This window comes from Silene latifolia, chromosome 10 (genome assembly GCF_048544455.1).
Source record: "Silene latifolia isolate original U9 population chromosome 10, ASM4854445v1, whole genome shotgun sequence".
Taxonomy (NCBI): Eukaryota; Viridiplantae; Streptophyta; class Magnoliopsida; order Caryophyllales; family Caryophyllaceae; genus Silene; species Silene latifolia.
Genome location: NC_133535.1, coordinates 132352418 through 132370203, shown reverse-complemented (window position 1 = coordinate 132370203; position 17786 = coordinate 132352418). Strand labels below are relative to the sequence as shown.

The following is a 17786-nucleotide window of genomic DNA, read 5'->3' as shown; positions in this document are numbered from 1 at the left end:
AGCCGAAGAATCAAACGTCAGTCCCAATCCAAGCAAGAGCAACTGGGATTGGCGAGAGAAATATCGAGACCCTCAAAAACCCTAACCCCCAATTAAACACACTGTAGTAAAATGATTGTAAAGGAACTTTACCAAAGAGGCTAACCAGATTCCTTTATTGTTGCAGGAACTTATTGATTCAGACAGTCAATTAAATGCTGCTTAGAGTAATCATTTAAGGCAGAAGTTGGATAATCAAAGTGGATATCGGATTTAATTAAAACAAAATAGGATAAATTGGGGAATATTTGTAATCAGAAAATCAATTAGGCTAAGAACCTATAGACCTAATTGAAAGACGGATGAAAGGAGAAAATCTAATTGAAAGACACTTGAAGCTATTGCAGTAGCTAGATTGAAATTTTCTGTTTGAAGCTCTCGAAACGAGAGAGAAGCTCTCTAGAATTTTAGAGAGAGAATGGAAAGTGGTTTCAGACTTTCGAAACCTCTTGACATAGATGAACATGAATGACATTTATTAGCAAATATATGTTGTATACTTTTAGACAATCCCGCGGTTTTCACTGGTGATAAAACTAATTGTTACTAGAATATTCAAACTAATTTATATTTTTACATACGTATAATTTGGATATGAATTACCTTTGTCATTGACAATTCACCTTGAGATATCATTCAAAAATTGGCCAACTTCATCTTCAAAAGTAATTTCAGAACCAGCCCCACTGGTAGAAGTATCATCAGCATTCCGATGAAACATAAAAAGGAGAAAGTCATATTATTAAATCGAAAAAATGTAAAAGAGAGATAATATAATTAGTTCACAAAGCGGAGTAATAGTTGTCTATCTCTCATTTACATAATACGTTACATACCGGTTATAGTTTCCCGTTAGTTCTTTTCCCGTCACCCCTTCTATCCAACTTCCATTACCAGCTTACCACCAATCCTCTTCTCCGTCCTCTTATTCTGCTCTTTATTACATCGGTAATAATTATGTCTAAACGTAAACTTGTCATGATAAATAGGACTCGGTAATAATTATCATTAATTCCTTCTAGCAACGTATTACACTCATACGAGAGTAATAACTCCCATTCCCTCCATTCTCCTGTCCACTTCTCTTTACCACTATCACGTTTCTTATTTATGTATTTGAACTACTCTTTATATAGTTATATTTCGATCCCAAACCCTTCAACTTTAATTAACCAAAATAACGAAAATAAAAATGGATGAAATACAAATTCTTATTTAAGATAGTTATTAGTAATATTAACCATGATAATCGCACCATGTATCAAGTAAAGTGTAGTTGAAAAGTTTAGTCCATAAACAACAATTAAATATTTATCTTAATAAAGAAGACTAATTAGCACATAATAAGAACCTTCTGTGCGATGAACCCAGAAATTATTCTACAGTAGTTGATAAAATAGACTTTTGTCAAACCAATTTCCTCTCTAATTCACCATAATCATCAATACTATTTCTTCACAAGAATAAGTTTATCTCCTTATAGTTTCTGGGTTTATTTATTACCATGTCACAGACTAATTGGGAAGCTGATAAAATGTAAGTTTGTAACTTCAAACACTTCAATCTTTTCTGGGTTTATTCTGTAATTCAATGATTTTATTGATTAATCTGGAATTGGGTTTTGCTGTTTTGGTCAAATTTCAAGTTTTTTGATTGAATTGGTTGGTGGGTTTTGTAATTTTGGTGGTTTTGTAATCTGGGTTGGTGAAATTTTTACTAGTTCTTACTATTTTTGTGCATAAACAACGTTACCCCAGTACGTCAATGGTTCCCGCGAATTGCGGGGTAGGCGGTCGCCTTACCCTTTTATCAGCTACAGAAAAGAGGCGGTTTCTGAATGACCCGAGATTTCTATTTATGTGCAATTTTATAGAAATTAATTGGGGTTTTGATAATTGAGCAGTTGTTTTGTGTTAATTTATGCTTAATTACTATTTTTAGTAACCAATTTTAAGGGATCTTTTGTCAAATTTTAGGCTTGTTCTGCTTTGCTAGGGTTGATTCCTTGTGAGATTGGTTTGTTTTTCATACTGTTAAATTGTGTGAGAATTGATAAAAAATTGTTGTGTATTGTTGTGGGAAACAGGTTAGATGTTTATATACATGATTATTTTGTGAAGAGGAAATTACATGCTTCTGCTAATGCTTTTCAGCAAGAAGGAAAAGTGTCTACTGATCCTGTTGGTAAGTGGAGCCCTTACAAAAGGAACTTGTAGTAATGCTGAATATTGACTAAAAGAAATAAAGATCTGAAATTTGAATGAATCCAGTGTCGTCGTAACTTTGTTGGATTTGCTTTGTGATGGTTACTTTCATTGGTTTTGTAGCAATTGATGCTCCAGGGGGATTCCTTTTCGAGTGGTGGTCGGTGTTTTGGGACATTTTCATTGCAAGGACTAATGATAAGCACTCAGATGCAGCGGCGTCTTACCTTGAGGTGGGATTTCATTATTTCGTTCGTCTACGGTTCACTTTTCTTTGTGATACTAACTACCACATTACTTACAGTTCATTGGTATTCCTAGAGTTCAGTGTGGTATTTTTTCTGCACTTTATTTCTTTTCAGCAGTTGTTTTGCTTTTAAATGGAAGAATTTTAACCTGGCTTGTATAAGGAGATATGTGTCCCCTCCAATTTCCTTTCCTCCCTTCCATTCCCCTCTGGCCCCAACTCACATTTAAACAAGGTATTTTGTCCCCTTCTGTTCCCATCCAAGCAATGGTCTAAGGTTGAAAGTTCTAATTATTCGGATGAGCATAAGTCAAATGACATTTTATTCGGATGAGCATAAGTCGTGTGGTTGAACTTTGTATTTTTGTAAGTGTCTTTTACTAGAGTGGTAGTTTTGTTCTTTCAGCGTGATTTGATTACTCTCATAATATTTTTTACTTGTGAGCTTGTATATGTTTGTTGAACCTCTAAAATACCTTTAAACGACATCCAATTATCTTATCCTGTTTTTATTTCAAGGAGCCATATTTTTGGAGTTGGCAAAGAAATTTATTGTAATAACTGAAAGCGCACAAAGGAAATTAATTACACAATGCAAAAAAATGCTGTATGTCCTTTTGACTCTTCAGCAACAACATTACCCCAATGCCTCAATGGCTCCCGCAAATTGTGGGGTAAGAGGGGTGTGTCGGTGGTGGGGGGTGGTGGTGGTGGGGGGGGGGGGGGGGGGTTGGATTTACGCAGCCTTACCCTTGTGTCACCAATTCAAAGAGGCTGTTTCTGAATGACTCAAGATGAAAGTTGAGTCGAGAATTGCATGGAAGGACCACTACTTTACAAGAGCAAGAAGCACAACCACTTTAGCGGGCCATTTTGATTTATTCCATCATAATCAAGAACCAAAGAGTTATTGAGTCTTTGGCTCCATTAGATATATGGAACAAGCCCTTTGACTCTTCCTGGATTTAAATTTTCTATAGCTCGAAAACTATATAATGGAGAACAACCATATAAGATATAAGATATAATACAATATTTAGCCACGAAAACTGTTGTTCAAGAAAAGAAGCTACAAGAGAGGGATTGTAAGAGTGGGGGTTAAGCGGCATGGATTTTACCCTTGTTTTCTTCGTGGGTTGTGCCAAATAGACTGTTCCTGTCCTATTCTTAGAAAGGTATTATACTGATGTTAACGCTTTTACCCGCCTAAAGAAAAAAAAAATTTCTAGCACATTAACATAAGTCAAATGAGGATAATTTAAATGTAACTTTGGGAGTATTTAAAAAGTTAACGGATATGGATTACATGTTCTTGTTGATGTCTATTAATCTATCTTATTTCATGATTTTGGCGGCAGACTCAAGTATCCAAAGCTAGGGAGCAGCAATACTTACAGCAACAAAAATCCCAGCAACTCCAACAACAACAGATGCAAATGATGATGAGACAGAATCAACAGCATCCACAACAACAACAGCCCCGGAGAGACAATGCCCAGCTTTTAAATGGTAATTCCAATGGAGTTGGAAATTCTGATCTTCTTATGAGACAGAATCCTGGTGGATCTATGAATGCTGTGGCCGCAAAGATATTTGAAGAGAAATTAAAGCTTCCGACCCAGAGAGATCTTTCTGATGACATTAAGGTATATGTTTTCTGATGACCTTTCTTACACCAACAACCACGTATGTTATTTTGACTCAGCTACAAGTGTCGGATTCGACACAGTGTTAGAGTGTCTGTACACAATTATTTTATGACGAAGTTCCCCATTTTTGCCCTAAAAGAAGTGTCGAGGTGTTTGTCGGACATTCAACACGCCGTGGAAATAAAGTGTTGAAACAACAACAACAACAACAACAAATGGCACACAACTTTACCCTTGTGTTGTTAACACAACAACCACCACCTAGTTCCTCAAGGGCTTCCACAAATGGCACACAACTCTACCGTGTTGTTGACACAACAACAACCACTTAGTTCCTCAAGGGCTTCCACAAGTGGGGCACAACTTTACCCTTGTGTTCTTAACACAACAAGGCTGTTCCTTGATGACCGAGGATAAAATTTGTGTTAAGAATTTCATTGATGAGAAGTGCAACCACTCTATTGAGTCAATTTGCTTTATTTGATTTTAAAATAAAACCAAAGACTAGGTAGTCGTTGTCCCCGTTGTAAATGAAAACCCTTTCACTGATTTATGTGTTTTTTTTCCATGGTCTTGTGGATAGAGAATTTAGGCTGAGTTCTTTTCTTATATTCTTGTTTTAGCAAAAGTTTATGGACAACGGGGGCCCACGTTTGGATCAAAACCAAGCATCAATGTTGAAATCAGCTGGAGTTGGTGGCCATCATCCAGGGTGAGTATTTCTATTTTTGTTATATTGATCTCATTGTTTTTTCTTAGGCCTTTCTTTGACTGATGATGGCTGTGTACTGGAAGACAAACTTTGCATGGGACTGTTGGAGGAGGCATCTCAGGAAATCTTCAGCAATTTCAGAATCAGAGTCCACAACTTCCAATTTCTGGACAAGTATGTCTATCCTTTCTCTTTGCTGTTCTTTTGACTGAGCTACAACCCTTTATTGTTTATAATGTACGGAGTAGTATTTCTACTCTTATAAAATCAACAACAGTAAGTGTATGCCAATGGTGAAATTGGTGGGATTTGTGGAGCTCAAAGTGTTGACGGTTCAAATGTTTAGGGGTAATAAGATAAACTACGGGGGATTGAACTTTGAAGGCTGTTTCCTGTAGAATTTTCTTGTTGCCCTATTTCACAAATTGATCGGCGGTTGAAGGCCACTTTACTACACCGTCTATGTTCTCTTTGATTCACTTTCTAGTGAATGGGTTGTGCTACCTGAAACTTTTTGTTGTCCATGTATTTGTTTGATGGTTAATGTGCGGATCATACTTCTTGATGATATAGCAGGATATGAAATCTGAAGTGAACCCAATTATAAATGGAAGAGCTAGTGGTCAACTTGGTCCAGAAGCGTCTTTGATGGGCGTTCCAGGTACATTCATAGCAAGCCTTACTTTTAGAGGGTTTGGGTCTTGGTGTTTGAACATGAACACTAAAATATTTGAGGTATTGCTTCAGAATTTATGAAATCATTCACTAGTTATTACTGGCAAGAGTGATATGAAGTTTCATATGTAATTAATTTCGTGAATGCCGCTATTGCCATCAGGAATGAGGTTTCCTGTATAACATATTTGTGTTTAGGTTCAGTAGGTGAACTTTATGGCATCAAAATGTTCATTTTCCCCCCTAAATCTTGTTCTATTTTATCATGAATTAGTGTGCTTTATTGTTTTTTTTTGGGATGCAGTGGTGCACTATCTTAACAGTATATGCTGGCATTTCAGGGTCAAATCAAGGTGGAAACAGCCTGACACTGAAAGGATGGCCATTGACTGTAAGTTTACTTTACCTTCAGCTGTCTTATTTCTGTGTCTCTGGCTTGTAAGACTGTATTCCATACAACAACAACATCAGAGCCTTAATCCCAAAATGAATTGGGGTCGGCTGACACGAATCATCTTTTAGAACCGTCACTGGGTGAACGCACACCTCAAAATGTGAATAGAAAATGGAAAAGTGAAACACAAAAGGGAGAGCGAAAATGTAATATAAAGTCAAGGTAAACTTATTGGTTTTAAAATCGAATTCCGGATTTCTTTTATAAAAACTTCAAATTTAAATTGAGAGAAGAGATTAAAACGATTTGAAAACCGAAATAGAATTAAGGATCTGGAATGCCCTAAAGTAAACAAAGTAAAATATATAAGAAAGTGGTTGGTAAAAAAGTGTAATAAAGGAGAGAAGAACAAATAATTTTTTTAAAAAATTAAATACAAACACTAAATAAATATGTCAAAAAAAACATCAAATACTATAAATCCACATGTATCCTTTCCCTCCATTGTGCCCTCTCCGTCACCATACTCTCCTCGAGCCCCAGAAATCTCATATCGTGCTCTATCACTCTGAACCATGTCTGTCTCGGTCTCCCTCTACCTCTAGGGACTTTTTCAGTTCTCCAAGTCTCCAGCCTCCTAACTGGTGCGTCCATAGGGCATAAGACTGTATTCCATAAGTTATAAATATATTATGCTCATTTATCAATCATTTTACATGGTGGTCACTTCTATATCTTTTTTTTTTTTTTGCTTTTGGTGTGTCTCAAACTTCTTAACTCTTATATGATGACCCTGTCACCTTATAACTGTTGCAAGTTGTAATTTGTAATTAGAGACAGTCATGTCGACTCATGTGTGTTAGTTTTCAATCGTTTTTTTTTTATTTTGGTAATGATCATTAGTTTGAAATGGGAGGGATTAGAATTGGCTGATTACCGGATTTAGCTTGTGGTAACTAATGCATTTTTTTTTAATCTGTGTGTTTATTTGTACTCTTTATTATGTAAGTTGGAAAATTATTTGATCCTTAATGTCTACTGTATAGGCACACTCTTGCATGTATTGTTGGTCTTTTTTTCTCTACCGATCTTCTCCACTTCCTCTTGTTTTCCCTTGCAGAAGTTTGTTTTTGCTTTGGGAATGAGATTCACAATGCCATGGCTTATATTACCTCTTTTTATTTTTTATTATTAATTTTTTTATGATATTTAAGGTTTTTAAAATTTGTTTTAATCTTTTCTCTCGATTTAAATTTTAAGTTTTTATAAAAAAAATCCGGAATTCGATTTTAAAACCCCTAAGTTTACCTTGACTTTTCATTACATTTTCATTCTTCCTTTTTGTTTTTCTTTTTCCCTTTTTTTATTCGCATTTTGAGGCGTGCATTCACCCATGGACGGTTCGAAAGGATGATTCATGTCAGCCGACTCCAAATCATTTTGGGATTAAGGCTCTGATGTTGTTGTTGTTGTATACTATCTTTCTGATCTTTAAGTTTACCTTGACCTTGCATTACATTTTTGCTCTCCCTTTTGTTTTTCATTTTACCTTTTCTATTCGCATTTTGAGTTGTGCGTTCACCCATTGACGGTTCTAAAGGATGATTCATGTCAGCCGACCCCAAATCATTTTGGGATTACTTGCCAAAATGGCAAGGGAAGGCTTGCCCGAGTTACATCCTTGTGGTGGGACCCTTCCCCGGCCTAGCGGGGACGCCATTGTGCACCGGGCTGCCCTTTATACTATCTCTGTCCAAGCAGCTAGTATACGTTCGCTTTTGGATTTTTTTTTTCTTTATATAAGCATGTGCAAGTGGGCTAGGGAGTCGCACATTCATTCCCCACCGTACAAAACTTGCTTAAAAGACCATAAATTATTGTTTGAGAGTCTGTGACGCATCATAATGGAATACGTAAATTATGGTTTTGGATAAAGGGAGTGATAGTGTGCATTCAGTGACGAGCTTCGGCATACTTACTCATGAAGCTTATTCTTGTTGTATGCTGCATTTGTTTGATTCCTCATGTTTTTGTAGGGATTTGAACAACTTCGACCTGGGCTTATGCCGCAGCAAAAGTCTATGATTCAGTCGCCCCAGACTTTGCACCCAATGCAACAACAAATGTTGTTTCAAGGACAACATAACATAGCATCTCCTTCCACGGAGCTCGAGGCTAGAAGGCTGAAAATGATGTTTAGTAATAACCAAAATGTAAGTATTGGGAAAGATGGGCAACTAAGTAATCTTGGCGACGTTCCAAATGTTGGTTCTCCTGTGCAAGTTGGTTGTCCAGTTTTGCCTCATGGGGACCCTGAAATGCTTATGAAGGTGCATAGTTGTTTTTATCTGCATTGCAGCATTGACTTCCATGCATGACAAACTGACTTTTGTATTTGTAGCAGCAACAACTAGCAAACAACCAACAACAATCACAAATATCTCAAAACGCGTTGTCAAGCCCGTCGCCACTGGTTTCTAATCAGATCAATCAGGTTGATAATAAAATAGGGGTTGGAAGTATGACTATGGAGGCTAGTACTCCTAATTCATTTCGCGGAAATGATCAGGTTTGTCAGTTTGTGGTACCCAACTGAGTTTTCTGTTCATTAGTTCGTAGATTGCGTCCTCCATATTATTAGCCAAGAAGTATACTATATTTTGTGATAACAGCTTCGTGTCCTATTTGCTTTAGCAATATTTTTTTTTTTTGAGGATGTGGATGGGTGAACTGTTAAGAGTGGAGCTATTGTGTGGAAGGAAAGTGCATTGATATTTACATATTTAGTACTCTGTAGTTTGACATGACTGAAACAGGTGGTTATTGTTTTAATTTAGAAGAAAGACATTAATAATTTCTGCGAGTTTCTTATGATATTTTATAAAGTTTATCAGGCGTAGTGTGGTGGTTGGCTTCAATTTTATGTTCTCCCTGCGTCATTCCCGTATAATTTGTTTTGCTAATTGGGTTTCTAGGCTTCAAAAAGTCAGATGGGGAGGAAGAGGAAGCAACCAATGTCATCCTCGGGCCCTGCTAATAGCTCGGGTACGGCAAATACTACAGGCCCTTCACCCAGTTCAGCACCTTCAACGCCATCGACGCACACACCGGGCGATGTTATGTCTATGTCAAATTTACCACATAGTGGTGGTTCTTCGAGGCCCCCACTTATGTTTGGCTCTGATAGTGTAGGCACGCTTACATCAGCTCCGAATCAACTAGTAAGCATTTATCACATCCTGAGGTTATAAGCATGTTTTCAACTCCATTGGAGCCAAATACTTCTAGTTTCCTAGGCTTTGGGTTAGGATGCATTAAAGCACAGTGACCCATTAAGTTAGTTACGCTCCTTTTTGTATTTTGAACTTTGAAGTAGCAATTATCAAAGCAATTTTGATTATGGATTATGGATCAATTAGGAAACTGAACCTAGAGGTAAGGTTACGTACATATGGACCCCCTTTACCCTCATTGTGGCATCCCTTGTAATGTTGTTATTACAAGGTTGAACCAGGCTGATGGTGGATCTTGTGAAAGTTTGACTACTCGAATCAATTGATTACTTTTATAAAACTTCTAGAAGTGTCCTATGTAGGTTGTGATCTTGTTATTTATTAATGTATTGGAAATGCAGCCTGATGTGAACCGATTTGATGATGATGCAACTTTGGATGATAATGTTGCATCATTCTTGTCTCACGAAGAGGGGGATGCAAGGGATGCTATTAGTCGGAATATGGAAGAAAGCAAAGGTAAAAAACTTTTGATCAAAGTGTATACTCCTTCCTATAATTTGAATCCACTGCACTTTCTTTTTTAAGATTTTCAAACGAATTCACTATATTTCTACTTTGGGTAACTAACCCACAAAACGCACCCATGTGAGACAGTGAGAGTGGGTCCCAGTATTCTGTCGCACACTGAGTTTTTTCTCTCTCAAATAACCATAGCATCGAAACTGCCTTCTTGTGGCTACCATTACAACCAAAAAAATGTTAATTCTAATCCAAAAACTTGGGGACTAAAATGACTCTAGTGATTTCAAATGGATGACTGGATGGATGGATTAGGATTCGAGGATGCACCTAGTCATTTAATGAACATACATTTCATCTTTTGCAGTCACAGGTTTTACAGTCAAGCAGAAAGCGAGTATTCAGGCAAGCACTAGTAAAGTCAACTGTTGTCATTTCTCTGCAGACGGAAAACTGCTGGCCACCGGTGGCCATGATAAGAAGGTTAGTGCTTGGTAGATCTAATCAGCTGTTACTAATCGCCTAATCGTGTTAGATTTACTAGCTGATAATTGAATCATTTTTCAGGCTGTGCTGTGGCTCACTGATAGTCAAAAGCATAAATCCATTCTTGAGGAACATACTCATATGATAACAGATGTTCGGTTTAGTCCAAGCATGTCACGGTTGGCAACATCATCGTTCGACAAAACTGTTCGGGTTTGGGATTCTGATAATGTTAGTATACTTACTTGGAGTTCATTCCTATTTTGTGAAATGGATTCTGTGTTGGTTTTGTTTCCATCATAGTGTTAGAATGGTATCTATAGACGTTTCTGTGCAAGCCTACCCAATCCCTTACCTGAAGTGACTCGACAGTATTCAACCCATATGAGCCAGGCCTAAGCCTAAGTGTGTTACTGAAAGACCTTCATTTAATCTTTGAATGTGGGCAGTCACTTGTTGGCAGTGTTTCTTGGTTTTGTTCCCATTTATTTTCTTATATTAGGCTTTTCTATATCAAAGATGCGAGTTATATACTCTTTTTTGTTCATCATTTCTATTGATATCATAAAGCTTGTATTGTACAATTTCCTAACTAGATAATACAAAATCTCTTTCAGCAGGGCTATTCCCTTCGAAATTTCACAGGCCACTCTACATCTGTCATGTCATTAGATTTCCATCCAACAGAGGAGGATCTTATCTGCTCTAATGATTCAAATGGCGAGATACGGATCTGGAGTATTACAAAGGGCAGTTGTCCTAGGGTTTTAGAGGTATTGGAATAGAACGATGCTCTGAATTTGATATCTCATCTTCTTGTTTCATGCAGTTGTCAGCCCATAAAGTTATTGAGTGGTGATACTCATGACGTGTTCTAAAACTCGTTAGCATCAAATCTGCCTTTGTGGCTCCCTTTACATTAAAAAAAGTAATATGTGCTTGGTAAAAGATAGTTTACTCCCTTTTCTTCTTTGTTATGTGTTGTTTTTCTCCAGGGGGCTACAGTAATGGTCAGATTTCAGCCTGTTTTTGCAAAATGTCTTGCGGCTGCTTCAGATTCACATGTTAAAATAATTGATACACAGAGCTTCCGATGCATTGAGCAGTTACAGGTAATGATATGTATATATGCATTTGCATGTGTATTTTCTGAATTTCTTTTACTGCAATGGCTCGTCATTCTGTCTGAGAATCACATGGTCTTTTGGCTTGGCATGATTAACTTACAAATGCAATGTTAGATGTGAAAGTTGTGCAAACAACTAAAGAACCCATAATTACTTTTACTATAGAAAAAGAATAATATTGATTGCATAATTTCATGTGTTAGGGCCATGCAAAAAAATTGCATTCCATCTGTTGGCATCCTTCTGGCGAACGTCTGGCATGCTTGAGCGAGGACATGGTAAGAGTGTGGAGAGTTGGTTCATCGGGCAGCAAATGGCAATGCCTGCATGAACTAAATAGCAATGGCAATAAGTTTAACACGTGTGTATTCCACCCTGTCTTCCCTTCTCTGCTTATCATAGGCTGTTACCAGGCAAGTTTCTTACTGCACATACTTTCTTTGAGTTTCTATGTCTTCTAAACTGACTTGGCAAAATTGTCTTGATCTTAATCATTGGATTTAAGCGGAGAAACATGGAATAAGCTCAACCTCGAGCTAACTTGACATAAAACTACCCAACCCCCCAAAAATAACTACGGTGACAGTAACATTAGCTCAGTATCTCACGAGTTTTGCGAACGGCAGGGTGTAAGATCTCTGATCTAAAGCAGATCTGCCTTTGTGTTGCCAACATATAAAGGTTGTTTTTAGATAACCCATACTGAGAATTGTGTCGAGCATTGCATCAATGATTGCTAGTTCATAATAAAACGATCACACCTAGTCTAGTGAACCATTTTGCTTTATTCCATCATAATCAGGAACCAAATAATAGCGAGTTTATACTTTATTTAGCAAGTAACATTAATAGTCATGTGCCCACGTCTCAGAAAGACCGATAAGCATCAAGCCTAAAATGATCTAACTAGCATTGATCGGGTAACAGCCCCAACTTGGACGCCGTGTCCACCCTACACAACCCAAATAATCCATTTGTGAGGCCTATACTTCAAATAGATGTACATCCTTAAAGCCGTCAGTCAGCCTGTATTCCATTTATGCTATGGCTAAATATCTTTTGTTACATTGCCAGAATTTGGAACTTTGGGATATGGTGGAAAACAAAACAATGACCGTAATAGCTCATGAAGGACTAATCACGTCCTTGACTGCATCTACTGCCACTGGGTCGTTCGCTTCTGCCAGCCACGACAAGTGTGTCAAGATATGGGAGTGACGGGCCTTCATACTCTGTTTTTGATGGGTAGAAAAGCCCTAACATGTTTTCTATCAATATATAGATCAAATAGTTCCCAGAATTTGTGTTTAGCTACCAATAGACGAAACTCTGATGTACACGAACGCCATATGTGGGTGAAACTCATGAGTAATGGGTGAAAAAGTCTTTTTTTCTAAATACTGAAACCAATAAATGTTATCTTGAAACACACACCATCTAACGTATCTGTATTAGAGACCGCCATTATAATTTCTTAAATGTGGGAGGTAAACTTCATAAATCTTCTCCTTATTTTGTTGACTTCTAAACAATGGTGCTGCTAAGGGCCTACAGCGATGAAACAACCATCCTATTTTCTGTGATGTGTTATTTACGAAGTATACCAGTTACAAGGGTGATCTTGGTGTGGACGAGGTTTATCTCATAACGTACCTTATAGGTATCGCTCTTATTGACCTTGGCACTTTCCCAATTATGTTGCGGTGAAATCCGTAACTGTGATATCTGATTGTGTTTTTTAGCGAAGACTAATAGAGAGGGTTGTCTTGTCTTAAATCAAGTTCCGATACCACGATAACAACTTGCCGGAATTTAGTCATACATAGAAACTCATCGCTCAACAATGAAATGAATCACCGTATGGAAAATGAGATGACGTTACACGGTGGTCTCAAAACCACTTCCTCACATGCTCCATACAACATAGTATTCCATACCAACCTATCACCCGACCCGTATGTTGCAGATGTAACAATTTGTGCAATGCTCCTATAAAAATCTAAGGCTCTGTCACTCTCATATGGTTTACCTGGTATACCGTTTACAAGTTCTCTCGTCACCCAAAGAAAATAATTTGTGCAATTGCAGAGGTCATTACTCAACAAATAAAACTCCATAAACCTTCTCTCCTAACAATTATTTCCCCAAATTTCCTGCATTTTCAATCAACCTTAAATCCCAATAACAAAAAATGGAAAGAGTTTTGATGCAACCATTAACTGCCATTTTAATTTCATTTCTAATTGCAATTAGAGCATACAGGAAAAAATCCCTTAATTTATCAGGAGCACTTTCTGGGTTTCTTGTCATGTCCATACATCTTGCTGCCAATCTCAGGTTTACATAAATTTCATCTCTTTATTCTTATATCTTATTGATTTTATTACAATTGTTCATAAAATGAAAAGGGTAGTCAATTAATTTAGTGATCGAATTTATTTTGTGTAAGACCGCCTCACACAAGAATTTGTTCTAAACGGGTTTTTTTGTACCGCTTTTTTAGTGTTTGTTTTTGTTTTAAACCAATATGGCGATTCGTTTTAAATAATATTAGCGTAAAACCGCCTCACAGGAGACTAATTAGCATTATATAGGTTTGGAGCTCTATTGCTGGTGTTTTTCTTCAGTTCATCAAAGTTGACTAAAATTGGGGCAGAAAAGAAACGTAAATCTGACGTTGAGTACAAGGATGGTGGACAAAGAAACTGGTAAGCTGTTACTTTTGTTACAAATACTTGTGTAAACTCTTAAGCCGTCTAAAACAGTTTTTTTGATAACTACTTACGGTTATTAATACGGTTCTTTTGTAAAATTTAGTAATTTTTTGTACTTCATTTATGTTTTTGAGCTTGTAGAATGTAGAGTTGACTTTTTTCCTTTTGGGGGGTTTATTTGCATATGATTGAATCTACTCTCTCTGTACCGGTCATTTGTTGTCTTATTCCATTTTTGGGTGTCTCGGTCAATTGTTGTCGATTTTATTTTAAGAATGAACTTAATGAGCAATTTGATCATTTACACTCAATTTAGTCCACTTGTCATTTAGTAAGTGGCTTCCCCCTCCTTCCTTGGTCTTTGTGCCAAAACCAAAGGACAACAAACAATTGACTGGGACGGAGGGAGTAGTGTTTCAGTGTTGAAGGGTACCAGAAATGGAATGAATTTGTTATCTGGTGTTTTCGGTATCTGTTACTAGTATTGATTGACTCTAAACTACAGAGTACTACTGAGCGATATTACGTGTACTAAACATCGCCTTCCTGTTTCGCTCAATTAGCCTCATTGTTCTGAATTATCCTCGCATACAAAAAGCTAATGCGGCTAATTCAGTAATATAAATGTCGTGTCTTGTATGTTCGGGTATTATACTTCATATGATCAACAGCTGGGGTATGTTCCTTCAATTGCTTTGATATCTTTGGAGGCTAAGTGGCTAACCTGCTTTGTTCATATACGGAGTATCTTTTTTCGTTTGCAATGCTCACTCTACCTTGGGCCTTACCACTTTGTAGGTTACAAGTTTTATGCAACAGTGTTGTTGCTGCTGTTTTGGTTGCAACTATCTGGAAGTTGGTAAGATGGGACGACAAATGTTTAGATTCCAAAGAATCTTCTCTTATTACTGCACTCGCAGGAGGCATAATCGGTCACTATTGCTGTTGTAATGGAGACACTTGGTCTTCCGAAATTGGCGTACTTAGTGAAGCTCAGCCTCGACTCATCACAACCCTTAAGGTGAAAGCATAACTGATGTCTATTTAAAATGTCTGTCTTAATGCCTTCATAATTTTAAGAATGTATGCCATGCTTAGCTCTATGTTTGAGAAATTTGGCCGTTTACACTTTACATTACCTGGATGTTAAGGGTGTCTCAACATCTATGTTATTTACTTATTTGTGAATTCATCAATATCATTTGTTTTTCGTGGGAATCATCTGTTAAGTATGTGTCAATTCTTTAGTCTCAAAAATTGAAGGAGCATACCCAAGCAAACATGTTTATTTAAAGTGTTGAATCATGAGTGTATGGTCGTAGACTCGTAATACTGGCTGTTTAGCTAGCTATTGATAGTTCAATACTCTCTCTGTCATTTTATAAGTCTTTCTCACTTAATTAGACTCATTGCTCTCTTTAATATCTCTCAAAATATGTACAAATATTATGAAATGTACACTCTTTTGAAACATTTCCATTGCGAATCCAAGGTTATATTTTTCATAATTTTTCTCAAAACACACTTTTATAAAATTAAGAGTCAAAGCTTACCTCGAAAACCGAAAATTGTTGATTATATGAGAGTAAGTGTTCACAGTTTTTCACTTAGCCTATTTTCTGAAAATGTTTTGCATTCTAGATTTACTGTAAAATGAATTGAAATTATCAGCAGAATGAAGAAAGTTGGTTCTAAGATAATAAGGACTAATATGCTGATGCTCTTCCGTGATGTCTGTCAGCCTGTCCGAAAGGGTACAAATGGTGGGGTAACAAGAACCGGGCTCTTAGCAGCTGCAGCAGGAGGCGGTGTAATTGGCTTGACATTCGTTGTCCTTGGATTTGTTACGGCAACATGTTCTACTGACATAGCTTTAAAGCAGTTACTGGTAATTCCCCTTTCTGTCCTATCGGGACTTGGTGGCAGCGTGATAGATTCTTTATTGGGAGCAACTCTGCAATTCAGCGGTTTTTGCTCAGTTCGTAATAAGGTAAATCCTATGTCATCTTATTAATATGAGAATATGGATAACCTATTGTGTTGCTAAATTTGCCCCCTTCGTCCATTTGCCAGTAAACATGTATATTTTTGGCCTGTTGCCACTTTTGTGTTTCCCCAAAGCTTTTGTGCCAAAAGTGTAGATAGCAGACCGAGTAAACACTGCTCCACTACATAGACCTGGCAAGAAAGATGCGACCTGAACAACAAACAGCCTAGCTCTGAGACCGGAAATAGCCTGATTTTAAGTGACCCAAATTACCCCCCAAATGAAATTACATCCAAGTTACAAAAACAATCATCAGACTAAACAACCCAACTTGGATCCAAATGACCCAATCCTAAACCACCATCCTGACGTAACTTTATCGAAACTGCTCTATGAAAAGCTTGGACACCCTAAACCTGGGTTACCGGACTCACATGACTCCCAAGCAAACAGTGAAGGAGTTCGAGCGTATTGCATCGTGGTGTTTACTTCTATCTAAGAGATACTACTATATAAGAGTATCACTTATTTGATGTGGCATATTCATAAGGCAACCTTGCCCAAAACAAACCTAGACCTAAATCCGAAATTATCCGAACTCGGGTGACCCAACTCTGTACCAGTCTCTTTATCCAAGTCTTTTTCTAAGTGACCACATCAATATTTCCCATAAGGCACAAACAATCCTCATTTCTCATTGATGCCCAGAATTTGAGGTGGCAATTTTTGTTCTATCTCACAAATATTGGGATTTGGGATAGCTACTTTTGGGAGCATCCTTCCTGCTTCAGGTGTTACGAATAATTTTGCTGTTGGGGTAGCAGCTACTCCATGCTTTCATTCATCCTTCTGTGCTTTTACGTACTCTACTATACGTCGTTGAACCTGGAAAACACGCCTGCTTTTGTTTTATTCACTCGACTTCTATGGTATGATACCCTTGTTTTTCGATTTATACTGTGCACCGTAGAAATGTAACTATTAATCATGTCAATTGAACCTTGTCTTACAACCTCTGAAGTGAAGAGCATGATTTGTTTCAGAACAAAAACTCGCACGTTATTTATTGACCATTTCTGAATTGCCATTGAAGGTTGTCGGGAAACCGGGGCCAACTGTGAAAAGAATCTCAGGCCTTAGTATACTCGACAACAACGCCGTCAATTTCGTCTCAATAATTATTACAAGTCTTCTAACGTCGGTGGCTTGTGTGTACATTTTCTAAGATGCCTTCGATTGATTGTACAAGATTCATCATATACACGATTCTTCCAGAATCCAGATAGTGAAGATGCTGTTGTATAACGTTTTGTTGATCTTATCCCTTGACAAATTTTGACCAGACTGATTGATACTAGGATCCTGACTCTACAGAGCAAAGATCTTGAAAATTTACGAGGTATTCTTGGATACTGATAATTTCTGGATCTCTTTTGTAATCAGCATCCTAGAGAACAAGATTTTTATAGTATGATTATGATTTTATTTATCCAATTATAATCTAAAATCAAAGAATAATGAGTCTTTGTGCTTTATTGAAAATAAAATTGGGTACTGTAAAATTGGCAAATCATGCAATCGTAATGCTTTAAAGTGAGGTAGTTTTGGGTCTTGACCCGCTGTGAAACGAGTGTGACAACTAGTTGGTGTTCGCAATCTTAATCAGAAGCAGAAACCAGGGTGACGATTATTTGCACAATCTCGAGCAAAAATGAATGTTCGCATTGTAGGGAAGTATCGTATGAGACAATGTATTCGGAGGATAGAATTACCTAGGTCGAATTGCAGGATCATATT

General features: G+C 37.3%; 2 protein-coding genes across 16 annotated transcripts; both read left to right on the top strand.

Moving 5' to 3' along the window:
• Positions 1 to 1117: 1117 nt before the first annotated feature.
• Positions 1118 to 12797, top strand: LOC141605967 (transcriptional corepressor LEUNIG-like). 15 transcript variants are annotated; one of them, XM_074424909.1, is made up of 18 exons: positions 1118 to 1575; positions 2126 to 2223; positions 2367 to 2476; positions 3849 to 4136; positions 4763 to 4851; positions 4935 to 5025; positions 5428 to 5512; positions 5868 to 5917; positions 7957 to 8250; positions 8322 to 8489; positions 8896 to 9141; positions 9555 to 9672; positions 10043 to 10158; positions 10243 to 10392; positions 10779 to 10934; positions 11157 to 11273; positions 11492 to 11701; positions 12363 to 12797. In XM_074424909.1, exons 1-18 carry the CDS (start codon positions 1544 to 1546, stop codon positions 12504 to 12506), a joined length of 2562 nt encoding a protein of 853 aa, XP_074281010.1. In that variant the 5' UTR covers positions 1118 to 1543; the 3' UTR covers positions 12507 to 12797. The 15 variants fall into 15 exon arrangements, with proteins under 15 accessions (XP_074281010.1, XP_074281013.1, XP_074281016.1 ...); XM_074424912.1 differs by having other exon boundaries at positions 1178 to 1575; positions 8325 to 8489; XM_074424915.1 differs by having other exon boundaries at positions 1332 to 1575; positions 8325 to 8489; positions 10782 to 10934.
• A 434-nt stretch (positions 12798 to 13231) lies between these two features.
• LOC141605969 (protein PGR) lies at positions 13232 to 17483 on the top strand. The gene is made up of 5 exons (XM_074424923.1): positions 13232 to 13625; positions 13883 to 13996; positions 14801 to 15023; positions 15744 to 15992; positions 17083 to 17483. The coding sequence occupies exons 1-5, from the start codon at positions 13480 to 13482 to the stop codon at positions 17212 to 17214; spliced, it is 864 nt and encodes a 287-aa protein (XP_074281024.1). The 5' UTR covers positions 13232 to 13479; the 3' UTR covers positions 17215 to 17483.
• The last annotated feature ends 303 nt before the right edge of the window (positions 17484 to 17786 follow it).